Here is a 27,069-nt window from a genome sequence, read left to right on the forward strand (position 1 = left end):
TTGGGGGTGTTTTTCTGCTAAGGGGACAGGACAAATTCACCGCATCAAAGGGACGACGGACGGGGCCATGTACCATCAAATCTTGGGTGAGAACCTCCTTCCCTCAGCCAGGACATTGAAAATGGGTCGTGGATGGGTATTCCAGCATGACAATGAGGCAACAAAGGAGTGGCTCAAGAAGAAGCACATTAAGGTCCTGGAGTGGCCTAGCCAGTCTCCAGACCTTAATCCCATAGAAAATCTGTGGAGGGAGCTGAAGGTGCGAGTTGCCAAACGTCAGCCTCGAAACCTTAATGACTTGGAGAAGATCTGCAAAGAGGAGTGGGACAAAATCCCTCCTGAGATGTGTGCAAACCTGGTGGCCAACTACAAGAAACATCTGACCTCTGTGATTGCCAACAAGGGTTTTGCCACCAAGTACTAAGTCATGTTTTGTAGAGGGGCCAAATACTTATTTCCTTCATTAAAATGCAAATCAATTTATAACATTTTTGACATGCTTTTTTAGGGATTTTTTTGTTATTCTGTCTCACTGTTCAAATGAACCTACCATTAAAATTATAGACTGATCATTTCTTTGTCAGTGTGCAAACGTACAAAATCAGGGGATCAAATACTTTCTTCCCTCACTGTAAACTCTTCTAGCTACAGTACATAGTGGGGTATGGTAGGCCAGGCTCTAGAACCACAATGAGGAAGTGCATTCAGTGGTTAAGAGTAGAAACTAAAGCATAGCATACCTTCAGTGAAAGCATTTGGGCCATTGGCTCCCAATGCATGAGCCATGATCTGCATCATAATGTTACTTGTGAGGAACATCCCTGGTATTTTAAAGTGATGCTCAAGATGAGCTAGCTACATCGTCTTTTTAGGCATTTAAAATGTAACCACCGCCAGTCAGGTCAACTATAGGATTCAGTCTATATTCAATACAGAACTAAAAGTAACAAGTTGGCCCGCAGCATGAAAACATGTCAGGGGATCGGTCGTCATGTGGAGAAGAAGCCTAAACACAGACCTGGGTTCAATAACTACTTGATACCTTTCAAATACTTTGAACGTTTGAGTTTGCACTTTTGGGGCTTTTCTGTTGTTTGCATTGCAACAGGCAAGCTCAATCAAGCACAGATAAAAGTATTTGAAATTATTTCAAATAGTATTTAAACCCAGGTCTGGAAAACAGTGGTCAGTGTATGTAAAGTATGACACTTTGCTCCAAAATAAAAGTAATTTATTCTTACAAACAACCAGATACAAGCCTTTTACCGAAACCTTGCAATTAACACATTTCCATTGCTCTTTCACATACAAATCCAAGTTACTGTCAACTTGTTTTTGTTTTTTTAACCACACTGCTGGTTAATATAATAATTAAAACATAAAATAGTGATTCAAATTAAAATCGAAAATAAAAATGTAAAGAAAAGTCTTTGAAACAGACATTTTAAAGACTAAGAACAGATTCTCCGTTTACATTCACATTCAACCTCGGGTGGCTTGACAACAGAAAAACAAAAAGTGTAAAAAAAAAAAAGGGAAATAAATTTAAAAAAAACTTTAACTAAACAAGAAGTCTATGACCCAAGATAACATCATTCCGAAAGCGCTATTATTATTTCCTTTTTGTAATCCCGATACAGAACTGAACAACTTGTTAGACACATTTAGGTTACATTTACCACATGGTAAATAAAGAAATGGATAGTCTGGTTTATGAAATAAAGTGATGGTGAAAATGACTGAGGGTTTAGGATTAATCCATTTTAGATCAATATAATGAAAGTAGAGGAAGACATGAAAGTCTTCTTTTCCTCTGGGGGAAGGCTTTAGAGGGTTGGTGGGGGGCTTGAGAGAGGGATGTGGTGTGTGGTACCTCCTATTTATACTGATAGTTCATGTTTCCGTATCCCGTGGGGTAGGAGGTCTGCTGGGTCTGGGGAGTAGCAGCCGCCCCGTAGCCCTGGGAGGAGGCGTTCCCGTACATGCTGAAGCTCGATTGGTTGCCGTAGCCTACGGACCAATGAAACATCAATAAGAACAAGGCATTAAATAATCAACCGATCAGATGCTCTTTAAACCATTATTAAGACATTTGGATATCAAGTGACTAAAGACAGAACCAATATCAGAAATAATAATATATATATATATATATATATATATATATATATATATATATATATATATATATATATATATATATATATATATATATATATATACATATACATATACATACACACACACACACACACACACACACACACAGTGCCTTCAGAAAGTATTCCCACTCCTTGACCTTTTTCCACATTTTGTTGGGTTACAGCCTGAATTTAAAATTGAATAAATGTGGATTTGTTTGTCACTGGCCTATACACAATACCCCATAATGTCAAAGTGGAATTATGTTTAGAAACGTAAACATTTGAAAAGCTGAAATGTCTTGAGCTAATAAGTATTCAAGCCCTTTGTTATGACAAGCCTAAATACGTTCCAGTATTTAATAAGTTGCATGGACTCACTCTGTGTGCAATAATGGTGTTTAACATGATTTTTGAATGACTACCTCATCTCTGTACCCCACACATTATTATTATCATCATCATCTGTAAGAATACTTTCTGAAGGCACTGTAACCGGTGTATGAATGCGTGTATGAGTGTGTGTGGCGGTGGGGGCCTCCTTTGGCCCCTTACATAGATTTCTACTCACCGCATCCCCACTCACCGTAACTGTACATTTGGCCCCCGGTGACAGAGCTGGGGTAGGCTGTACTGTACATAGAGTAGTCCACCTGTTGTTGCTGGGTCTGTTGGGCTTGAGCCTGAGCTGCAGTCAGCAGACTCTTCTTATCCCCTCCGTAGCCATAACTATAGGGGCTCTGCTGGTCCAGGGGAGGGGGCACTGACTGGTAGGCACCCAGGGAAGATGCACCGACCTGGGCTTGGGCGGTCATGGCGGCCGAGGTGGCGGAGGCGGTTATGGCCGGTGTGGTGTAGGTTGATTCGGGGTAGAAGGTGCCGTAGCCGGTGGTGTTGCCGCTGGCGTCTGCCTCTGTGGAGGCGTCACCGGTGGAGGTGGTTGTAGTGGAAGCAGCCTCTGTGGCACCCATACTGTACAGATTGTCTGAGGGAGAGATGGACAATGAAGTTACGATAGCGTGATTGGTGAATGGAGGACATTTAGTATTGGTTGGAGGAACACTTAGCAAATGCTGTGAAGGGGATATCTTTTTGAGAAAAACTGAGAAATGTATAGTGATCGTCTCTATATCTCAGCCAAACAACTTCAACTAGGAAGTAAAAATACTGTATATTTTCCTTTAATTCATCATCATATTATTATTATTATGACAAATGCTCAACATTGTGTTGCAGCCCAGCCCCAGCATTCAAGTCAACATGATGGAGAGAGATGCTAGGGTTTAAATAAGAGAAGCAATGTGTAAGTGTTAAGACTCAACTTAGAGGCCAAGGAGGGCAGAAAGCAAAGCTAGCAGTCAGGGCCCCCTTAGCCCACTTCTGGGGCCCCATTCTTCCCTTCTTTGAAGTAGGCGTAATCACTAATTCAATCATTATACATGATTATACAGTTGATGCAAGGGAGGCACATGGCTGTCTAATTCATGGATTTCTAGTGATTATACTTGAAGGAAGGAAGTACTTTAAAGAATTCAAATGGGTACCAGTGACTCAATAGACTATAGTGGCTATAGAATAGACAAGGCTAAAGAGATAAGTTACCAAACACAAATGAACACACATTTACATTACATTTACGTCATTTAGCAGACGCTCTTTTCCAGAGCGACTTACAGTAGTGAATGCATCCATTTCATTTCATGCATATTTTTTTTTTGTACTGGCCCCCCGTGGGAATCGAACCCACAACCCTGGCTTTGCACACACCATGCTGGCGTTGCAAACACAATGCTCTACCAACTGAGCCACAGGGGAGACCTAATCTATCACTCTTTAGTTCCCTGGACAACAGTCAACAGTGTGGAGAGAAGTCACTTACGATAACCAGAGCCAGCACTGCTTCCATAACGGTAGTTTGCTGTTAACAAGAAAAGAGATATACATTTATTACCTTAACGCAAAGGAGCCCAAAAGAGTTGGACGATTTCCTAACAAGCTCTCTAGAACAGTCCGACTATAGGCTTATTGTCTAGTCATTAACTTATTTACTAAATAATCTAAAATAAGCCATATTTGAATGATTTTCTGATAACCTCATCTCTGTGAGAACATGCTCTTAAAAGGCATTAAGTCCAGTCTAGATCCTGAGATAGACAGTCCAAGGGAAGTGTCCTACTTTGGTTGTAGCTGCTGCCAGTCGTAGGCTTTCCTCGACCCCTGCCTCGCCCGCGGCCCCGGTTGTTAGGCTCCGTGTCGGTTGGAATGCCTCGAATAGTGCCAAAGCCTGGGATATGCTGTTGAGGGGAGGTCAGAGGTCACTAAAGGGTTCCTAGTCATGGTGTGTGTGTGGATTAATTAATGGCTATTCCTAGTCATGATTCTGTAGTATTGTGAGGTGCATTACCGTGTGTGTACGAAAGATAAACTCAGCAAAAAAAGAAAACGTCCCTTTTTCAGGACCCTGTTTTTCAAAGATCATTTGTAAAAATCCAAATAACTTCACAGATCTTCATTGTAAAGGCTTTAAACACTGTTTCCCATGCTTGTTCAATGAACCATAAACAATTAATGAACATGCATCTGTGGAACGGTCGTTAAGACACTAACAGCTTACAGACGGCAATTAAGGAAATTAAGGTCACAGTTATGAAAACTTAGGACACTAAATAGGCCTTTCTACTGACTCTGAAAAACACCAAAAGAAAGATGCCCCGGGTCCCTGCTCATCTGCGTGAACGTGCCTTAGGCATGCTGCAAGGAGGCATGCGGACTGCAGATGTGGCCAGGGCAATAAATTGCAATGTCCGTACTGTGAGACGCCTAAGACAGCACGTACAGCTGATCATCATCGCAGTGGCAGACCACGTGTAACACCTGCACAGGATCGGTACATCCGAACATCACACCTGCGGGACAGGTACAGGATGGCAACAACTGCCCGAGTTATACCAGGAACGCACAATCCCTCCATCAGTGCTCAGACTGTCCGCAATAGGCTGACAGAGGCTGGACTGAGGGCTTGTAGGCCTGTTTTAAGGCAGGTCTTCACCAGACATCACCGGCAACAACGTCGCCTATGGGCACAAATTCACCGTCGCTGGACCAGACAGGACTGGCAAAAGGTGCTCTTCACTGACGAGTCGTGGTTTTGTCTCACCAGGGGTGATGGTCGGATTCGTGTTTATCGTCGAAGGAATGAGCGTTACACCGAGGCCTGTACTCTGGAGCGGGATCGATTTGGAGGTGGAGGGCCCGTCATGGTCTGGGGCGGTGTGTCACAGCATCATCGGACTGAGCTTGTTGTCATTGCAGGCAGACATCCTCCTCCCTCATGTGGTACCCTTCCTACAGGCTCATCCTGACCTGACCCTCCAGCATGACAATGCCACCAGCCATACTGCTTGTTATGTGCGTGATTTCCTGCAAGACAGGAATGTCAGTCTTCTGCCATGGCCAGCGAAGAGCCCGGATCTCAATCCCATTGAGCACGTCTGGGACCTGTTGGATCAGAGGGTGAGGGCTAGGGCCATTCCCCGTAGAAATGTCCGGGAACTTGCAGGTGCCTTGGTGGAAGAGTGGGGTAACATCTCACAACAAGAACTGGCAAATCTGGTGCAGTCCATGAGGAGGAGATGCACTGCAGTACTTAATGCAGCTGGTGGCCACACCAGATACTGAATGTTACTTTTGATTTTGACACCCCCCTTTGTTCAGGAACACATTATTCAATTTCTGTTAGTCATGTCTGTGGAACTTGTTCAGTTTATGTCTCAGTTGTTGAATCTTATGTTCATACAAATATTTACACATTAAGTTTGCTGAAAATAAACACAGTTGACAGTGAGAGGACATTTCTTTTTTTGCTGAGTTTATATCATGTCTTACCATAGAAGTGTATGTGACTGGTTTCTTCTTCTTGGGGTCAGAGTGAGGGTTATAGTAGGGCCCCGCCCCCTCGGGGAAGAGTTTGTCCAAAGCAGCTAAGGCTGCGTAGGCTTTGGCCTCCTTCTTGTTGGAGCCTCGACCTTTGAACTTCTGTCCATCTACCTCCACCTGTGAGTGGCAGAGGTGGTTACAAAGAGACACATGCTGGTTACTGTGTTTCCACATCCTGCTCTGTCAACTACATCTGGGCCCATATTCATAAAGAGTCTCAGAGTGGTAGTGCTGATCTAGGATCGTAATGAATAAGATTCTACATAAACATGGGGACCTGATCCTTGAGCAGTACTTCTACTCTGAGATGCTTTGTTGATGCGAGCCCCGACCTTACTGGTTATTCATCTACTGTAGTTTCCAAATCCATGCGCAATGAATCAATAGAATTGTCCCAAGCGTGCAAACCCCGCTCATCTGCCACTGACTGACCTCCATGACAAAGCACTTGTCATGGCTGCCCCCGGTCTCAGCAGAGAGCTCGTACTTCAGGCTGCGTCTCTTCTCGTTCAGCTCCATCACTGGGTTCTTCCCGTGCTTGGTGAGGATGGGACCGTTCTGATAGTATGGAAGACATAGCAGAACAGTCAAGTCCTTGTTCTACGTACCCTTGTTCTACGTACCCAGAGTCAGATAAACTCACAGATACCATTTTTATGTTGTTGCATGCAGTAGGAAGGAAGGATGCGGTAGTTTCACAAGCTAATGCTAACTATCGTTGGCGCAATGACTGGAAGTCTACAGGTACAGTAGCAATGCTTTGTGCTGCTTTATGAAAGTACATTAAGTCAACCATTTTAAAAAGTCACAGGGAAAAGCCAGAGAACATAAGAGATATGAAGAGAGAAGGACTACCTCGTCAGATGCAATGGACGCATCACTTGCTGTAGGTGTGGATGGTACGTTGGCTCCTCCCTCTTCGCCTGGTTCAATCTTCACATCCGCCCCAGTGGGCAGGCCCAACTTCTGCAGGACCTGAGACGGACAGGGAGAGAGAGGACTTGGTGGACGGCAGCCATTATAGACAGAGTCAATACAAACAACAAGGCATTGAATGCAAAACCAGCGGATTACATTCTTGGAGAACAATGACATAACACTTTGATGACAGCAAGCGAGGGTTACAGAGAGAGGAGAAACACTACTCCTTCAAAGAGAGTAACATTTGATTTCAGGGACCAACTTGTGTTGTACCAGTTAACCATCATCTTAAAGGGATAGTGCGAGATGTGTCTAGTTACCCAGAGTCGTGGATACCATTCTTATGTCTCTATGTGCAGTATGAAGGAACTTGCAGGTAGATTTGCACGCTAATGCTAACTAGTGTTAGCGCAATGACTGGAAGTCTACTGGTACAGCTAGCATGTTTTTTAGCCTAGGCATACAATCCCTTACCTTGGCAGCTAGGTGGAGTTTGGCGGTGCGTTTGGACGGCCCTGAGGCCTCGTACGTATCGCCGTCCACGTCTACGGACATGGTGAACACCGGGAAGTGCACTGGACCGCTCTGACCCGTCAGACGGTACTGCAGACCAGGCTTGTGCTGGTTGAGACGCATCAGGGCGTTCATGGCCATAGGAGAGTCCCCGGGCTTCTCTTCTGTGGCTGGGGGAAGGGAGAGTGAAAGAGAGAGTGACAGAAAGAGAGACAGGGAGAGATAGTGAGAAAGAGATAGATGGGGAGGGGGGAGAAAGAAAGGGATAAAGAGGGAGAGAGCATATCAGAACAGGAACAAATGTAACCTCCTCAAAAAGAGCCTCAATGGTAGAATAGCTACGAAATATCCCAGTCGAAGACCACTTCGGATACATACACGACTTCCTAGGAAATTTGGGATATTTCTGGAACTTCTGAAACTTCCTCTTCTTGCTGTCATCTCCCCCTTTGTCAGCGGCATCATGAGGTCTCTTGGGAGGGTAGGTGGAACTGGCCAGGATCTGAGCTGGTAGGGACATGGAAAAGGGACAAGGTTCAGGAAAAGTTCAAATTCACAACACATCAAGACTACTACTAGACAGCTAATATGAAAGTCACATTTGAGAAGCATGGGACAGGCCAGGAAGATCGCCAAAAACTGAGGAGATACTCACAACCGTAGTTTCTGAGACCTGGCCCTATGGTCCTCCTTGGTTCCCTGGCAGGCAGGGAATCCATCCCCAGCACCTTATACAGCTGTCCGAACGCAGACAACCTTAGGGCATGCTGACAGGGAAAAACAAACATAGAACACAGTCAATCACAAAAGGAAGCACATGGGAGTGAATAACACAATTGATATTTGATATTCTACCTGGGGCGCGTTAAGGACGCAACATAACAGAACTTTCAGCGACAAAAATCTTGTGTAGAACAGATATTATCGTTTTTCAAGTAGAGTAGGAAATCATGTCAGCTCCATTTGTTACAATTCTACCTGGAACATTATAGGCATAAATATTTCACCTAACCGAATAAAACTGCAGCCTGTTTTACCTGGGCACTCTGTGTAATGTCCTCACGTTGCTGAGTGTCCAGGTGGCTGATGGCGTCCAACTTCTCCTTCTCACAAGGGTCCTTGATACCCGGACCGTCTTTGAAAAACAGAAGAACATTTGAATTAGTTTAATTTGGTGGATGTAATTTCTAAATTGTTCTGAGAGGTGTTCCGCAAGGCTATGCTCTAGGCCCTATATTTTCTCTACCCGATACAGGTCTTTAGGGATAAAAGACTTACCGGCCATCAGGATTCCAGACGCCAAGCACTCTAGAACTCTGCGGAAAGACTCTCCAGCTCCCATTGGCCGATCGCATGTTCCAATGGCCTTCTCACACAGCAGCTCTAAAGGCTAGACAGAACAGAGAGAGAACAGTAGATAATGAATCTAGTTCAGACCTGGATCCCACCGCTGCCACCAAATGTAATAATATTTATTTACTTAGATTTAATAATTTATTGTATGACATGTATATCATTATAGTCAATATTACATGTATTATATTAGTTTGACTTGACTCACCCATCCTCTGAGTGGAGCCCAGGTGGGGACGCGGTTACACAGGTCTCTCATGATACGGATCACGATGGCGGCCGACTTCAGGTCGTTGACCTTAGCCTGAGAGAGACAAGCACGGGCCGAGCTAAGTCAAAGAGGGTGCGATATCCAACGACCGACCTACCTATCTACCTACCTACCTACCTAGAGCACTGGTAAATAAAATAAATAAAAAAGGGGTGCAATATTCCAGTAGCCTCGCGAGCCGCATGATCCCGCGAGCTTACATGAATGCACGCTGCAGCCAGCTCACGAGGCTAATATTCCTGGACAGCACAAAGGAAAAGTGTGATACGAGTCGAATTCAACCAATTGTGTACGTACTGAGTCATCAGGAATATTGCACCCAGAGGTAGCATAGGAAGATTAGTGTAGTATCCCTCCAATATACCATTGGAGCCAAATACTTAATTAGGAGGGAAAGGGGATACCTAGTCAGCTGCACAACTTAATGTATTCAACCAAAATGTGCATTTAACCCAACCCCTCTGAACGAGTGATGGTTACATAGTGTTTAGGGACCCTTAAAAACAACGTAGCTACAATATCAGTTGTACTAGCAAATAGCAGCAATATAGTTCCAAGGAAGACAGAATGAAATCATAGAAAACAATGAGGCATTGTGAGAGCATACAAACTCACAACTCATTATGGGACAAGGCAGAATAAAAGGCACATTTGAACACTTTATTTGACAAGTAAAGACGGGATGCAAACCTGGAACCACTTGGCGTGGCGGAGAGATGCCAAGGCAGTTAGGCATTTCTGCCTGTCCAGAACGTCCGCCGGCGCATCGCTGTCGACCGTTAGCTTTTCTATTGGTCGATGGGTGGGATAAGAAGACAAGGTACGGTTTGACCAAGGGGGGGGGTTCTGTCTCGAGGCTCGGGGAGGAGGCAGCTTTTCCCAAGGCAGGACAAGGACTTCTACATCGCTTGCTATTTGGGGTTTTAGACTGGGTTTCTGTACAGCACTTTGTAACATTGGCTGGTGTAAAAAGAGCTTTATGAATAAATTTGATTGAAGGGGACTCCCCGTAATTATAGAGAATGGATTGACCCACCCACCCTGTAGCACAAAACCCTATGCTAGGTCTAAGTGATGAGAGAGTACTATAGCCATCAGATTCACAGTGGGTACCAGAGCTTAATATTTCTCAATATAAGGTTTTGCTGGGGGGATTTCTTAGTCTTAATCAATCCTAGTCTTAGTACCCCTTCCCTCCGCCCCAGTGGTTTGGGTCATACTGCTCTGCCCCTTTCCGAGACAGAATGAGATGCCAGTTGGTCAAAGGTCCAGCGTCCCTAAAAACTGACACACTAGAAGGCTTAGTAAGAGAGAATCAATCAGGTTTGGAATTACTGTACAAGGCAGTTGGAATCAGAATGCATCTGTGGTCGGCTCGGTACTGCAGCAAAACTGATGACTGCTTGGCTTCAGCTTGGCTTCCCCCAGCAACCAAATCTGGCCTTGATCCAAGACAAGGCCATTCTCTTGGAGGACGTAGCTACTAAAGCTGATTGAACTCAAAATGCTTTTAATTAGATCACATTCATCTCTTTTGCCTCTCACATACACCCCCATGCATTACTCACTCACACATATTGCTCTCTCACATACACTTTCCCTTCCATATCCTTTGCTTGTGACTGGTTGTGTTCCCATTCAACCAGGCAGATCAAAGGAAGGGTCCAAAAACATTACCTGTCATGCCGATCAGTTTTGCTGCAATACGAGCCTCACGTTACACTGTTCTGCATTAAAAACACATGCAATCAAATCTATATCCGCGCATTGGCTGGCTTTCTCAGAAAAGCCTTCATTTCTTAACTTGAACAATACAATTAACTGTAAATTAAGTCGTACATTACTGTTATTAAAATAACCAAAAACATTATTACACAATGCATTATTAACGACTAAAAGAGGCATTGTAGCGATGAAGATTTTCGCCGTTTTGTTACATAATTACAGCGAATAGAAGAACTCCGAGCTCCAGTGAAGAACCAATCAGATTGTTTGTTCACTGGCATCGGTTCTAAAGTAGCCACTGTGCAGGTTCCACTAACCTCTATTGACTGATCAGGTATTTAAATGGTGTCTCAGTGTATGGATCAGTAGGGAGCTGCACAGTAACATGCTTTAATTAAATAGTAACACACAGATTATCAGCTGTTGCTGATCTGAAGTTGCCTGCTGTTAAGTGCAGTCCAGGGCTGCCTACATTCAGCAAAGCACAATGTTGTGGAACATTGCAGATAGAAGTATCACACATAATATCTATTGGTGCACATATCACAAATAGATCTATACATCATATTTCTATCTGAAACGTCCCACAACGCTGTGCCCTGAACACAGCTGTGGTAGTGTTGGGTAGTCCCAGCCTCCTGGCCTGGTTTAAGGCTGGTCCCTGGGGGGGGGGGGGGGGGGGGTCATACCTCCAGGTGGTCCCTCCAGGGGGGTGGTAGCTCCGGCACCCTCTGGCTCAGCCTCCATGCGGATCATGGGGGAGGTCAGGTGAATGGTTAGGGTCAGGACGGGCTCCTTGATGCTCTTGATCACAATCTCCGCCTCCTCTGGGATCTGGGTGACCTCATACTTGTCCTCTGTGACGAGCTTTAGTAGAGTTGGAATGATGGGAAAATAAATCAGTTAGGATTTTGGCTTACAGAAGGGTTGGCTTGGCTTACAGTACAGAAAGAAAGACAATATTAGCATAGAGGCGGCACCTTTCACAACCAAAAATACCTTTTTAAATATAGGTCCTATTGCAACTCTCTCGGTCACTCTCATATTCTCACTTCAAAATGACCAAAGAGAGACAACGTTAAAATCATCGAAGGATATCGGTCTCCATTGGGAAAGAGGTCTTCTGAGCACAATGGGACTTCCTGGTTGAGTAGAGGTTAAATGAAATAGATACACTACCTCAATCTGGGTGGAGAGGTTCTCAGCCACCTTCTTGAGCAGGGTGACGGTGGGTTTCTCAGTGCAGAGCAGCACCAGCTCCAGGTCCATGTCTCCCTTCAGCAGCAGGCCCTTGGCCACCAGGCCCACCCTCATCACCCCACGCAGGATACGCTCTGGAGGGGGAGACACCTCACTGGGACAGGGGAGGGAGTACCAAGGAAATGCTTATTCAGAGACAAATGCAATAAGTAAATCTACAAGATATGAAGAACCACACATATCCAAGATTAGATGTACTGTTATCCTTCACTTTCTTTCTCTCTCTAAAAATGCATCTTGCCTTCCTATGTTGAAGTATTCATTACATTTTAGACTTTTAGCAGATGCTCTTATCCAGAATGACTTACAGGAGCAATTAGGGTTAAGAGCACCAACAGATTTTTCACCTAGTCGGCTTGGGGATTCAAACCAGCGACCTTTCGGTTACTGACGAAACGCTCTTAACCACTAGGCTACCTGCAGCCTAAGAGTCACAGATCTTAATTGCTTGGATTAGTGAAAGTAATAGGATGTTAATCCAATCATGTATCAATCTCTTGCTTAACTCAAGGAAATGACGAAGGAAGCGTTTCCAAACAAATCAAATCAAACTTTATTTGTCACATGCGCTGAATACAACAAGTGTAGACTTTACCGTAAAATGCTTACTTACAAGCCCAACAGTGCAGTTCAAGAAGAGTTAAGAAAATATTAGTAGACTAAAGTAAAAAGTAATAATAAAAAGTAACACAATAACGAGGCTATATACAGGGGGCACCGGTACAAGTCAGTGTACGGGCGTACAGGTTAGTAGAGGTCATTTGTACACATAGGTGGGGGTGAAGTGACTATGCACAGATAATAAACAGCGAGTAGCAGCAGTGTACAAAAGGGAGGGGTGGGGGTAGAAGCTGTTGAGGAGCCTTTTGGTCCTAGACTTGGTGCTCCGGTACCGCTTGCCATGCGGTAGCAGAGAGAACAGTCTATGACTTGGGTGACTGGAGTCTGACAATTTTATGGGCTTTCCTCTGACACCGCCTGGTATAGGTCCTGCAGTACCAGGGTCTTTGATCAGTCTTTCTTACCTCTCCTCTGCCCCCTCCACAGGTACAGGCGCCACCCCGACTCCGGCCTCCACATCCAGCAGGTCGGAGACGGTCTTGAGGGCACACTCCACGTGGGAGATGACTGTCTGCACCGCCTCCAGCTCCTCAGACGATGGGTACACCGCTGCGTGCTTCGCCATCATGTGGCGGTCGTCGCTCACAAATATACGCATGGGAGGCGTGCGCACCGGAGGGGCCTGGAAGAGAGAAGGTAAGATGGAAAAGGGTAAGTGAGATGTGGGTCGTGTTCAGTTGGGCACACAGTAGGAAAACTGAAATCTATGTTCTTATTGTAATAAATCAACCGTGCGTCTTGCCTTTTTGAATGCCAGGCCATCTTTAGACAGCTGTTCGTTCCACAACACAAAATTCTAAAACAGGCTAGTTTTGTCTCCTCTAGTCTCTCCTTATATTGGCTGTTAGATGTGAAGTAGGCTTATTTTACTTGAATGCTTTTGAGTAAAGTTTGTTAAAAAAAAAAATGTTATGGTATTAAAAGTTTTTATTTTCATGGCGGTCTTCATCCATAATCGTTGGTTACATGATTATACAGTTACCATGCCAGCCCAAAGCACTACTTTAATTTGTTCCAATGGAATAGGATGTGTGTGAATGATCTGGAAAACCAGTATGACTAGTAAGTACAAATAGACTGAGGGGAAAAACTGTGACTGGAAAAGTATAGTTACTGTATCATCTACAACTTCTGCATTTACATGCCTCTTAGCAAGAGGGGAAATAAAATATTTTATTAATGGCCATCACGTTGGAAACAAATCATAGGACCATTTGTCCAACATATCAAAGTAGGTGCAATTGGCTTCTCGTGTTGGCCTATTAACAGTATGCACAGCAGAGGAGACTGGTGAGGGGAGGACGGCTCATAGTAATGGCTAGAACAGAGTGAATGGAATGGTATTAAACACATCACAGTTTCCAAGGGCTTGATACCATCCCATCCACTCCATTCCAGCCATTATAATGAGCCATCCTCCCCTCACCAGCCTTCTGTGCTGTACAGGTGAAACAAATTGTTCTTCAAGTAAAATTCAACACAACACCTAGGGATAAATCTGATTCTCCAATCCTTGTGTTCATTCGGAGGTGACAGGCATTAGCCAGCGCTACATTCACACACACAGGGAATTTGTATTGATATGAAGAGAAACGGTGGAGGTGGAAGTTTGAACCTCAGTTTGGAGTCGGTTCTCCTCCATCTCCTGTATGGCGGCGATGTACTCATCGTACTGCCTCAGCTCCTCCTCGTAACAGAGACAGTCATACCAGTAGCGCAGCTCCTCATATCTGGGAGGGGAGAGAGACACAAAGTAGTTAGAATAGAAACCAATTACAGTACTAAGTTCACCTCTGTAGATTCAACATCGACCGATTTTGGCATAGATTAGTGCAACCTTTGGAGAGAATTGGAATGCCTTGTGTGTAGAAATACTACATTGTAGTTTTCATAATGTTACATTATTATAACCAGTTGGAGTAAGAGTAAAAGGCATGGATGAGAGAAGGCACTGCTCTTTAGTCAGTGCTCCTTGCATTTCCCCCCACTAATGGTTAAAGGAAAATTCCACCCCAAAAACTCTTAGTCCATTGTTGATATTGTCCCAAAATGTTTTGCATGTCAGAAATATAGTTTTCCAGACATGTAACTTTCTAAATACATAAATACAGCCAGTATGATGCATTTTGCACCATATAATGCAAATCCATCATACCGGCTATATTTTTGTATTTTGAAAGTTATATCTCTGGAAAACTATATTTCTGACATGCAAAACATTTTGGGACTATATCAACAATGGACTAATGAAACAAATACCCAAATATAGTTTTAGGTGGAGTTTTCCTTTAAGGTTAGGACTGGGGAGGGGATGTGGATCCTAGATCTGTACCTCATTGAAACTTCACCCTGGAGCGATACCATACCTGTCAAAGTCGTGTGGTAGCAGGCGATGGCCTCGCTGTATCAGGCTGTCCCAGTACAGGAGCTCTTCATAGGCCTGCCGTTCGTCCCAGACTGCATCTGGCACTGGCTCTGCTGCCATAGCCATGAACTTGTCTTTTCACTGCCACCTGTGTGACACCTGCTGTAGCCATAGAAACAGAAACACTGAAAATCCCTCTCTCTACAATGCACCACCTCATGATAAACACATGGTAAAGAAAACTATATACAGTTTGTATAAGAACATTTGGTGAAACTGAAGTTAGTGTGACGTACGACAGTCGTGTACATCACGTACATCCCTGAGGTAACTACTTATGTTTACGAACTACATTCGTAAACATACCAGGCAGTTGCACAACGACGTGCAGGTAAACTATGCTAACTAACTGTTTGTTTACCAACAAATGTGTACGCAGCTGTCCATACCGCTTTTGGTAATTTGGTTTTAAAACAAAAAAAATTAAAATTAAACACGCTGCAAACCAATAATTATTGGGCTAACAGAATTTGTTTTCAACCTGCGGTGCCGACGCCATTGTTATGGCAAGATAGCTAGCATGATACTACCAGATCAGAGACCGTACCAGATGCTGTAGTTAGCAAGGTAAGCTAATACTTTTTTTGACGTTTAATTCAGCACATAACTGCAATTAAATACATCGCTAGCAGAATGTCTGTATTAATTTACAAACACTAAAGTAACAACCTTTTCTAGATCGTTAAAAACACTCACCTGAAAAGGAAGGAGGCACGGTAATGTCGCGCTGTTTGGGAGGCGTGGAGCTGCGCGGTGTCGCGCAATAATGACGTGTTTTAGCAACACCTTGGTGGCTTCTTCTTCTGTGGGACAATGGCGGACTACAACCCCAGAAGGTGTATTGCCGCCACCCACTGGACGGGTTGAAAAACCAAAACAAGGTAAAAAATTAAATCTATATGTGATAGGGAAACTAACATATTAATACACCTAAATAAAAATAGTACATTGACAAAAACATAACAAAACTCCTACTTCTTCCTTCTTTCAAATCTCCATATCTCCCTTCTCAGGCTCTAGGGCCTGAGAGGGTGGTACGGCTTGTGACAATATTTCAATGTAACTCATCCGCTGTGAAGTCTTCCAGTTCCAGGAACCACTCTGCCACATCCACAATGACATTTATTTTCCTGGACCTTCTCTCCACCTTGGCAGTGCCATTAATCACCATAGCTATGAAGGCCACCTTCTTAACCTTTAAAATGCCAGGTCCTGCTGGTGAAAGGCGACCCCTGCAGCCTCCAGTGAAGGCCTATCTACCAACATCGATTCTTCAGGAGCACCTTTCAAACCCTTAACCCTTTTAACAGCGGCTGCATATGAAATGCTCTGGACAGCCCTGAATTTGGCCACCTCATTCTCTTTCACCCTTGTAGGGCAATCGAAAAATGTAGCTTCATGGTTCTCACCACAATGGCAACATGTTACATTTTCCTTATTATAAAACACATGATATGATCTTTTCCACAACTTGGACATCTCAGTTTCTCCCTTCTGCAAACACTTGAAACATGACCAAAAGCTTTACAATGGTCACACTCCATTGGTCTTGGGATAAATACTCTGACTCTGTAGTTTATATACCCCAACTACACTTGAGTAGGGAGAGACTCCATATCAACAAATAAAAGAACAGATAAACTCTTCACTTTTTCACCATTCACACGATTCATCCGACTTGCATCAATCATTCCAGGAATATTTTTAATCTCTTCAAAATCGACTTCTCACGAGATGCCAGATATAACCCCCTTGAGGGGTGCCCTGTTCCGAAGAGACACACAAACGACACTTAAAACTTATCAAATCGGGTGAGACGCAACGCACGTTCCTTCTGATCCGCAGAAGCACAGCACATCTAAACAAGCCTGCCTCTCGTGATCCTCACAGCCTTCACTTTACCCAGCACTCTCTCCACCAGTTTGGATATCTCAAATAACACCTGGCTGCCACCTACTGTAGGCCATATCTAGGCCATATCTAGGCCATATCTAGGCCATATCTAGGCCAAAAGTAGGTGGCAGCCAGGTGTTATTTGAGATATCCAAACTGGTGGAGATACAGTTGAAGTCGGAAGATTACATACACCTTAACCAAGTACATTTAAACTCAGTTTCACAATTCCTGACATTTAATCCTAGTAAAAATGCCCTGTCTTAGGTCAGTTAGGATCACCACTTTATTTTATGAATGTGAAATGTCAGAATAAAGTAGAGAGAATGATTTATTTCAGCTTTTATTTATTTCATCACATTCCCAGTTGGTCAGAAGTTTACATACACTCAGTTAGTATTTGGTAGCATTGCCTTTAAATTGTTTAACTTGGGTCAAACGTTTCAGGTAGCCTTCCACAAGCTTCCCACAATACGTTTGGTGAATTTTGGCCCATTCCTCCTGACAGAGCTAGTGTAACCGAGTCAGGTTTGTAGGCCTCCTTGCTCAGACACACTTTTTCAGTTCTGCCCACAAATTTTCTATGGGATTGAGGTCAGGGATTTGTGATGGTCACTCCAATACCTTGACTTTGTTGTCCTTAAGCCATTTTGCCACAACTTTGGAAGTATGCTTGGGGTCAATGTCCATTTGGAAGACCCATTTGCGACCAAGCTTTAACTTCCTGACTGATGTCTTGAGATGTTGCTTCAATATATCTACATAATTTTCCATCCTCATAATGCCATCTATTTTGTGAAGTGCACCAGTCCCTCCTGCAGCAAAGCACCCCCACAACATGATGATGCCACCCCCGTGCTTCACGGTTGGGATGGTGTTCTTTGGCTTGCAAGCCTCCTCCTTTTTCCTCCAAACATAACGATGGTCATTTTGGCCAAACAGTTCTATTTTTGTTTCATCAGACCAGAGGACATTTCTCCAAAAAGTACAATCTTTGTCCTCATGTGCAAACCGTAGTCTGGCTTTTTTATGGCTGTTTTGGAGCAGTGGCTTCTTCCTTGCTGAGCGGCCTTTCAGGTTATGTCGATATAGGACTATTTTTACTGTGGATATAGATACTTTTGTACCTGTTTCCTCTAGCATCTTCACAAGGTACTTTGCTGTTGTTCTGAGATTGATTTGCACTTTTCGCACCAAAGTATGTTCATCTCTAGGAGACCGAACACGTCTCCTTCCTGAGCGGTATGACGGCTGCATGGTCCCATGGTGTTTATACTTGCGTACTATTGTTTGTACAGATGAACGTGGTACCTTCAGGCGTTTGGAAATGCCTCCCAAGGATGAACCAAACTTGTGGAGGTCTACAATTTTTTTCTGAGGTCTTGGCTGATTTCTTTTGATTTTCCCATGATGTCAAGTAAAGAGGCACTGAGTTTGAAGGTAGGCCTTGAAATACATCCACAGGTACACCTCCAATTGACTCCAATGATGTCAATTAGCCTATCAGAAGCTTCTAAAGCCATGACATAATTTTCTGGAATTTTCCAAGCTGTTTAAAGGCACAGTCAACTTAGTGTATGTAAACTTCTGACCCACTGGAATTGTGATACAGTGAATTATAGTTGAAATAATCTGTTTGTAAACAATTGTTTGAAAAATTACTTGTGTCATGCACAAAGTAGATGTCCTAACCGACTTGCCAAAACTATAGTTTGTTAACAAGAAATTTGTGGAGTGGTTGAAAAACACGTTTTAATGACTCCAACCTAAGTGTATGTAAACTTCTGTCTTCAACTGTACATACGTGGCTACCACAATTTTATTCAGTGTGACTTGGAGTCAATCATTTTATAGGAAAGAACTATGAATGTTATTTATTGACTGCCATGGTCGATATAATTTGCTATTTAATTTACTTACTCTAAGCCAGCATTCCTTTCTTGCTCTTGTCCCATGGGAATCACATTTCGAGCATAGTTTCCAGCATCTTATCATTTGAATGAAAAAAAGACCAAGTCAGACAGAATATATGAATTGTAGACAAGACTGTAAAGTCTAGAGACTATAGAGGAAGGATTGTAATGGGCCCTGAGAAATAAATAAATCAAGCGTTGGACTTAGAACTGAACAGGGATGTTTTATGAGGTGTTATGATGACCCTCAGTCCTGGTTTGCTGGGTTGGCTTGTGTTGTTGCATGTGTTTTGGGAATTTGGTGTTTTGCTGACTTTGGCCTTTCTCCAAATGTATGATTTAAAAGCTGTGTCAAATATACAGTTATGTGAGAGGAAAGTTTTCAGAGAACTACGTAGGCGGTAAGCAGGCTGCAGCATTTATCTTCAGTTTCCTATCGAAGAATATTCACTTGAGCATAATAGTCACTGTTTACTAGAATGGACCCAGGAACACCATTTGGTTTCTTTGCATCGTGTGTTTTTCCACCATATATTCAGGATACTGTACACTCAATAATACTCATACTGTATTATTGTAATACTGTATTTAATACCTTGGCGGAGAGGAGAAAAAAAGGACAACAACGGTATCTAATTCAGTCAAAACCTTCTTCTTTATTTCATCACATTCAATTGCTTTACATTCCATAACTTCTTTACGCGTCCCCAGAGAATTGAGGAAAAGCAATAAATATTTATAACTTGTACAATATTTGACATGAAGTAGCATTTTTATACATCAGAAGGTCAGGAAAAATCATAGTTCTCCCTTTACTTAACAAGCAATCTTAATCTTAGCATAACATTTACATAGCATACAACTCCGTTTTTTTGGAATCGTTCTGGAATCGTTAGACATCGGTGATGTTAAAATGTAATTGTTAAACCTTAACCAACAGACTTCAGAACAATCAAATGTAACGTTCCACAAATGAGATCCAATCAGTTGAATGAATTGTGATATTCATCGGCGTTTCATTCTATTCATGAAGATATGTAGCTAGGCTTTGACCTTCTGATCTCTAAGATGAACCTGTGCTGATATAGCTGCACATTTTCATATGCTTCAACCTACTCACTATGCAAGTGTGTTTCTCAACTCTCCATCTGTGGGGTAATGTGTTTCTCAACTCTCTATCTGTGGGGTAATGTGTTTCTCAACTCTCCATCTGTGGGGTAATGTGTTTCTCAACTCTCCATCTGTGGGGTAATGTGTTTCTCAACTCTCTATCTGTGGGGTAATGTGTTTCTCAACTCTCCATCTGTGGGATAATGTGTTTCCCAACCCTCTGTCCTTGGGATAATGTGTTTCCCAACCCTCTGTCCTTGGGATAATGTGTTTCCCAACCCTCGGTCCTTGGGATAATGTGTTTCTCAACTCTCGGTCAGTGCGATAATGCAGACTGACCGGTCCAATAGACCGTACTCGGACACCGGGTATGTCCGTACTCAATTCCTAGTTTTAATTTAAGAGATATCCAAAGGAGGATGATCTTAGCTTGCCAGGCACTGTGATGAAGAAGATTGAGAGATACTGCCATGGCTGAAGAACATCCTCATTTTTCAGAGCATTGTATCCTTCACTATACGTGACAACAGAAATGCCCTCTTTTTCTGTCGGTGGCCACCACAAAGTACCAAGGACCACGCTCGCTGCATGATGAGTAACCTTGCCTGAGACCTAAAGAGTTGCTTTGGCTCCCTGGTCAATACTAGGCTTTAGCTTAGCGGGCTAATGCTGTCTTCTTCTGGCACTCACTCGAACACCGTCAGTCACACAGTCATATCCTGTTGACTGTATTCTTCTCCAAGCTTTTACTCTGAAAGGGGTTCCACTCCCAGCGTAGCAGCACACTCCCCTTCACATCGGCCTGTTGCTTGTTTATGATCTCATATCCTGTTAACGGGATTGTTCTCCGAGCTCTTGCTCTGAAACGAGTTCCCCTCCCAGCGTCGGAGCACACTCCCTTTCAAATCGGCCTGGCGCTTGGTGATGAGGTAGATCTTGCGGAGGACGGCCCGACGCAGCAGGATATAGACCCAGGGGTCCAGGATCTGGTTCCAGGAAGCCAGCCTCACGCCCATCAAATTCAACGTCTCGTAGGTGGCCATGTCAGCTTTATCAATGGAGCCCCTATAGGAGCGCATCACCGACATGAGTCCGAAGATCTGGGGCATAAGAGAAGAGATATAATTGTTCATTGTTATACTTTGATCCAGAGCATCATGCAACCTATTTTTTTGATGGGGCATTGACGGCCTAATTCGATTTCTTTGGAATAATTTTGCGTAAAATAAACTATCTTGTGTATTTTCAGTGTACAAATGGATCAAACTGAAGGGGCCTGTGGCCAGTCTTTGTTGTTGGGTGACTTTTTTCTAGATGTGTAGCGGGTGTAGGGAATAGGCATGGTGTGGTGGATGGAATCAGTGGCATCAGCATCTACACTTGTTCATGTCCTAGGCAGCGATTGTCCCACTCACCAGCAGAGGGCTCCAGCAGATACAGGACGTGACCATGATGCCCACCAGCTGCACCACCATCTCTATATCATGGCTCTTGGCCACTGAGCGGTGGCTGTGGGACGATGAGTAGCCCGATGGCCTCCGTCTCAGCCTGGCCAGAACCAGGGTCAGCCCGCTGATGGTGTTACACACCAGGGCCACCCCCAGCGACGTCAGGCCCAGCCCGGAGAAGAGCGTAACGAAGGCTACGTCCGCTTCCTGGGTGTCGTTAGCTAAGACCTTGATGAAGGAGAAGACAGACATTTAGTCGTTGTTGTATATAACTCGGTACTTTATCCTGTCATATTGTACACTAGTGTTATTTCAATTAAGCTTTTTGTGCCTCCAAAAAAAAAACATTCACTTTAATGGTGGTAGGCAGATTTACTAAACGTCACATTGTTTAAATAACTGCCATAGAACTTTGAGAATGTTCAACCTAAAGCATTAGGGGAGCTCAGTATCTGGCTGCCAGGGCTGGGGTCAATTCGAATTGAATTAAATCAATAAATAATAAATAAAAAATAAAAAAAACAGGATCTATTTTTAATTACTTCTTAATAAACTGAGGAGTAGAAGCTATTTATTTAAAACGTTTTTCCATTTCTTAATTTTTTTATTAAAATCACTTTCTGACCTGACAGCTGTCAATTCTAATTGACCCCAGCCCTGCTGGCTACTGACCTTGATAAAACACCAGCTGTTGGGGTGCTGGTAGGTGTATGACCCCAGCTGGAAACAGGGCAGCAGGGCCACGCAGAGGGCCACCAGCCAGATCCCAGAGAGGGACAGCTTGGTACGGGTGGTGGTAACTAAGGAGGAGTGGAGCAGTGGCTGCGTAACACCCAGACAGCGCTCGGCGGCCATCGCACAGCCCAGGAAGAGCGGGCACAGACCGAAGAACACCATAGATCCACCCAGGAACTGGCACATGGGGTCGGTCGAGCCATTTGAGGAAGCGGCGACCGCCTCGGGGAACACCCCTCCGGAGAGGTAAAGCCGGAGGACCAGCGCTCCCGGGATGATGTGGCCAAAAAAGTCTGTGAGTACCAGGGAGCTGGCGAAGAGGAGGAAGGTGGCTTTGGAGCGTCGGCGCTGGTGGGAGTAGGCGTTGGCCAGGATGAACAAGGCCACGATGTTGGAGATGACGCCCAGGGTCATGGAGAGAGCGGCTGCGATCGGGCCTCCGGACATAGGCTTGTCCGAGGTGAGGTTCCCCTGGTGAGCCAGACTCTCCATTTCCACCTATACAATATGCAATATACAATACAACTTTATGTCCAATCACAATCTGAACTGTGTCTTTTTGCTGTCTTATGTTATCCAACCCAACGGACATCACACATACACAGACACACACACAGAAGTGAAACCAGCCTCCCTCCATTAGCTAGTTCTGGCCCCCGGGACTTTAACCAGTGACCTTCGGGTTACTGTTCCACTTCTCTAATATCTGGCCTACCTACCATCTCCGTGTCCCACTGGCTGAAGTTGGAGAGGGGGTTGAGGGCCCCCGGGGGCCCGGAGAGGTTGTAGTGATTCATGGCTAGCATCACTGGGCTTTGAAGGTCAGGAACCCCATCACCGAGAGAGGCTGGGAAGAGAAGGAGAGAGACAATGTGATTATAGTGGTATTTCAGGCTTCAATGACCTGTAAGTAACATGGGGGAATGGGGTCATCGTATAGGTGGCAATATAAATGGAAAACACACACAGTCAATACTAGAATTCAGACTCTCAAGTTTCAGCAACAAGTCTTCTTCCCTATCTAGCTATCTACTAGCTATAAAATATCATGATGATGAGGAACTCATGAATGACACCACAGAATCAGATGTGTCAAAATTCACACTGTTCTCTATCCTATTTAACCCACATAGATAGAATATGCTTTAAAGCCCCTTTAAACTTAAACTTGACAAAAATAGCTATTTGCACCTCAGAGAATATCTGTACCTTAGAGACTGTTTGCATTGATTCTCCACACATCCAACCCTTACACACAAGCGCAAACACAGAAACACACATAAACACACACACACACACACACACACACACACACACTCAACACTGCTGTTCTATTATATACAATTTATTTAACTGCGCGACCAAGACACTATCCACGTTATATTTGTAACACAGTCATACTTGACATAACACATTCATTATCTATACTGTATATTCTATTGTGTACATATCAGTTTTACTTTGCATACTACCTTCCTCTAATTAATCATTATAATTTTTTTTATTATTGATATTGTACTGCAATGTTGAGCGTCTATCACGCAAGCATTTCACTTAAACTTTTATACCTGCTGTAAACTGTGTACATGACGAATAATGATTTGTATTTATTTTAAATGTTTATTTGAGGTAATAGCACCTAACCCCTAACCACAGGTCTAGGATCAGCTCATTCTACCCCAATTCCCAAACATAACCATTAAGGAATCATTAAACAATATCTGATCCTGAATCAGCGGTTAGGGACAGCTTCCACCTAATCCCACAGAACAGCTGCTCTATTCACCCTTAGGTTGTACAATTGATGTACAATGCATTTGATACAACTGAGAGGTTGTCTGCACACAAATATAGACACAAGCATTCTGCAGTGTCTCCACACACTGGTGTAATGACTTTTCTGCTGAAAAACTCTCTGTTGTATCACACAATCTGTTGTACATTAGTCATACGCCACTGAAGGGTTAGAACTAAGGGCAAGTTATAACAGTTCCCTGTTGACAAGCACACAACTATTGAGACACATTCCATGAGCAGCTTCAATCCCTCAGGCTCTATTCTAGACCAGGGAGGCAGCAGGCAACACACGTTCTCGCTCTCTCTCTTGACAAAATGGTTTCCTCACATTAACACTTGTCTGGAAACATGGACTTTACATTGAGGTGATGGTTCTTTTTAAACCGCCTCAAATGGTCTGTGTTCGTTGGTGTAAAAGTAGACTTTCAAGCAATACATCTTAAGCAAAAAAACACATTTCTGATAACTCTACACACATGTTTGTGTTTCAACAGTGTGTCTATATTGTATTGATGTGGCAGACAGTCTATGTTTCTAATACAAATTTGTCTGTTTTATTCAGTGGTCTAATGTCACTAATAGAGGTGATATATGCTGCCAAGATTATTCTACCCAACTCAATTAATAACTTGGCTATTCTACCCAACTCAATTAATAACTTGGCTGTTCTATTCTACTCAATTATATTCAATTATTTTCTGTTCTATTATAGTAAAACAAATCTCAACAGGTGGTTTTGCACATGCATATGTGTCATGAATAGACCTACATACTCACTAAACTTGAGGAAAACAGTTCTCCATGCACAGCTCACCCTTACTGTAAATGAAACTAAAATAGGTTTAGTATCAAGTCACTGAAGATGAATCAGAAAACATCCAAAGACATTTTCTGGATTAACCTGTCACCTTTCACTATCATCCTAATCACCCTACTCAATGACTAATTATTACCTTATCGAGCCACCCTGTAATTATTATTGAGTTGAAGGTGTGTTTAGCTATTTTAAATATGCACTACCATGCCTTACATACCACTGACATGTCTTTGTGGCTCTGAAACATTCTTAGCATCATTTCTTTGAGGAGGGTTATTTTTTCCAAAGCTGTCCATTTGCTTACCCTTTATTAATACTGTTGCCATACACAAAAATAAAATAAAAAGCCATAATAATTATGATAAGAAAATATTTAATGAATAATCATTACCATTACAGATAGGGATGAATAATTCCAGTCAATTGTGATGTCCACCCTGTCAACGGAATAGTCTGCGGTGTTATTCTAAATCCAGATTCCAGAAAGATATACAGGTATCAATATAATCCAAAGAAACCGTTGAAAACGAAACACATTCACCAAAGTCTTCCTAAACCGACTGGTGCAGCATAAAAGTACTCTAAAAGAAGAACCATTGTTCCATGATATCTCTTCGGCAGGATGATGACACTGAGTTAATATTCCCCATTGTTCTCGGAAAACAAATGTTCAACAACTTCCCAACAGAATTGCCTTCATCGCTTTTAAATCCGTTTGATTGGAGTTTCATGACCGGAGCGCGTGGAATATTCCAATGCCGCGGATAGGCTGTACCGCAGGTTCTCTGACGCGTGCTTCTCAATAGCGTTTTATATAGCGCCGTGTCCTAATGGATAGGTAGCCCATGGGCGGCCCCGTGAGTCATTAAGTCATATTATTTTCAGACATAGAATAACACTTTTTCATGTAATTTGTCCATGTTTACATGTACGATTTACGGTCACTGTAATATTCGGCTACTGTAGCCATTGTGAGGCACATTCACATTTTACTTTTGAATATCAGTCTGTGTATACATGGTTCAGGAAATAATAACTCAACTAGCATCACAATAACCAGCTGCCAAACATCTATAGTTTAAAATAGATACCTAAATATTTGGTTGTTTTTAAATAGCCATTATTGATTAATTTGATCATTATTGCTCAGTAAAAATGACATGAACGCATGGTCTATAACCCATCATTATAAGAGGTGAAACACTGCATGCAGTAGGTTAGACAGTATGGTGCAGCCTGTATAGGAAAGTGTCAAATGATACTTATGCTTATAATTCACCATTAAACACTGGTATACAGTAATTCAGGCTATTTTCTGTGCTCCTGTAAAAATACATTTGTTCCAAGTGTTTTTAACGTGTGCATCTCAGAGTATGCCTTGAGGTATTGTAGCAAAAAATATAGATGTTTTATTGTCACATACACCAGATAGGTGCAGTGAAATGTGTTGTTTTACAGGGTCAGCCATAGTATTATGGCAACCCTGGAGCAAATGAAGGTTAACTGCCTTGCTCAAGGGCACATCAACATATTTCTCACCTTGTCGGCTCGGGTATTCAAAACAGCGACCTTTCGGTTACTGGCCCAACGCTCTAATTGCTAGGCTACCTGCCGCCCTAGTGAGATCTATCTGATTTCTCTAGATCAGTATTCTTTTTCCAGGTCCTAGGATCAATGCTTGGTTTCAAATTGATGATAAAGTGCAAACCGAGACGAGAGATGGCATTTCTCTCTTGCTACGCTGACGCTGCATATGAAACATGATGTTATAAATAACTAGAGGTGTCAACTATCAGGCCAGACCCAGTAAAAGTTGAATACTTTGCTGAGGACATACTGTAGGCCTATGAGGTAGGCAGACTGGTTCTCTAGTGGCTTTTTACTCTCCTGTCTAAATGTATGATGTAGGCAAATATATTCTAAACCAGACACTTAATTCATGCAGTGATTGATTATGACAGGCTTTATTAGCCTGCTATAGATAGCCCAGATATCAAGGGAATTAATTCACTCTGATCAGCCCAAGAATGATTAATATTTATACTACTTACTGTGTCTTATCCCACTGTGGTTTTAAATATATTGAATGTCATTTTACTACTCACTCATATGGTTACCCAGAGACCATGCAGCTTAGTTAGGGAACTCCTTTCCATCCTCTACTACTAACACTATTCATTTAGTGCTGAA

General features: G+C 43.1%; 2 protein-coding genes across 7 annotated transcripts; both read right to left on the reverse strand.

Moving 5' to 3' along the window:
- Nucleotides 1-1,209: 1,209 nt before the first annotated feature.
- On the reverse strand, nucleotides 1,210-15,938 carry LOC115177811 (interleukin enhancer-binding factor 3-like). 3 transcript variants are annotated; one of them, XM_029738787.1, is made up of 20 exons: nucleotides 15,863-15,938; nucleotides 15,108-15,268; nucleotides 14,357-14,471; nucleotides 13,146-13,363; nucleotides 12,040-12,214; nucleotides 11,550-11,727; nucleotides 9,826-9,923; nucleotides 9,073-9,168; nucleotides 8,790-8,901; nucleotides 8,549-8,646; nucleotides 8,167-8,278; nucleotides 7,890-8,018; nucleotides 7,473-7,681; nucleotides 6,933-7,052; nucleotides 6,510-6,635; nucleotides 6,027-6,194; nucleotides 4,318-4,435; nucleotides 4,021-4,059; nucleotides 2,713-3,126; nucleotides 1,210-2,010 (listed from the first exon to the last, which is right to left on the reverse strand). In XM_029738787.1, the coding sequence occupies exons 2-20, from the start codon at nucleotides 15,230-15,232 to the stop codon at nucleotides 1,877-1,879; spliced, it is 2,784 nt and encodes a 927-aa protein (XP_029594647.1). In that variant the 5' UTR covers nucleotides 15,233-15,268; nucleotides 15,863-15,938; the 3' UTR covers nucleotides 1,210-1,876. The 3 variants fall into 3 exon arrangements, with proteins under 3 accessions (XP_029594647.1, XP_029594649.1, XP_029594648.1); XM_029738789.1 differs by having other exon boundaries at nucleotides 2,728-3,126; nucleotides 15,863-15,937; XM_029738788.1 differs by having other exon boundaries at nucleotides 15,108-15,265; nucleotides 15,863-15,933.
- A 3,665-nt stretch (nucleotides 15,939-19,603) lies between these two features.
- On the reverse strand, nucleotides 19,604-26,438 carry LOC115178314 (prostaglandin E2 receptor EP1 subtype). 4 transcript variants are annotated; one of them, XM_029739449.1, is made up of 6 exons: nucleotides 25,271-25,674; nucleotides 24,840-24,893; nucleotides 22,985-23,112; nucleotides 22,203-22,763; nucleotides 21,498-21,758; nucleotides 19,604-21,182 (listed from the first exon to the last, which is right to left on the reverse strand). In XM_029739449.1, the coding sequence occupies exons 3-6, from the start codon at nucleotides 23,069-23,071 to the stop codon at nucleotides 20,904-20,906; spliced, it is 1,188 nt and encodes a 395-aa protein (XP_029595309.1). In that variant the 5' UTR covers nucleotides 23,072-23,112; nucleotides 24,840-24,893; nucleotides 25,271-25,674; the 3' UTR covers nucleotides 19,604-20,903. The 4 variants fall into 4 exon arrangements, with proteins under 4 accessions (XP_029595309.1, XP_029595307.1, XP_029595310.1 ...); XM_029739447.1 differs by lacking the exon at nucleotides 25,271-25,674 and adding an exon at nucleotides 25,097-25,234; XM_029739450.1 differs by lacking the exons at nucleotides 24,840-24,893; nucleotides 25,271-25,674 and adding an exon at nucleotides 26,419-26,438.
- Nucleotides 26,439-27,069: the final 631 nt, after the last annotated feature.

The sequence above is a fragment of the Salmo trutta genome, chromosome 38, assembly GCF_901001165.1.
Source record: "Salmo trutta chromosome 38, fSalTru1.1, whole genome shotgun sequence".
Lineage (NCBI taxonomy): Eukaryota > Metazoa > Chordata > Actinopteri > Salmoniformes > Salmonidae > Salmo > Salmo trutta.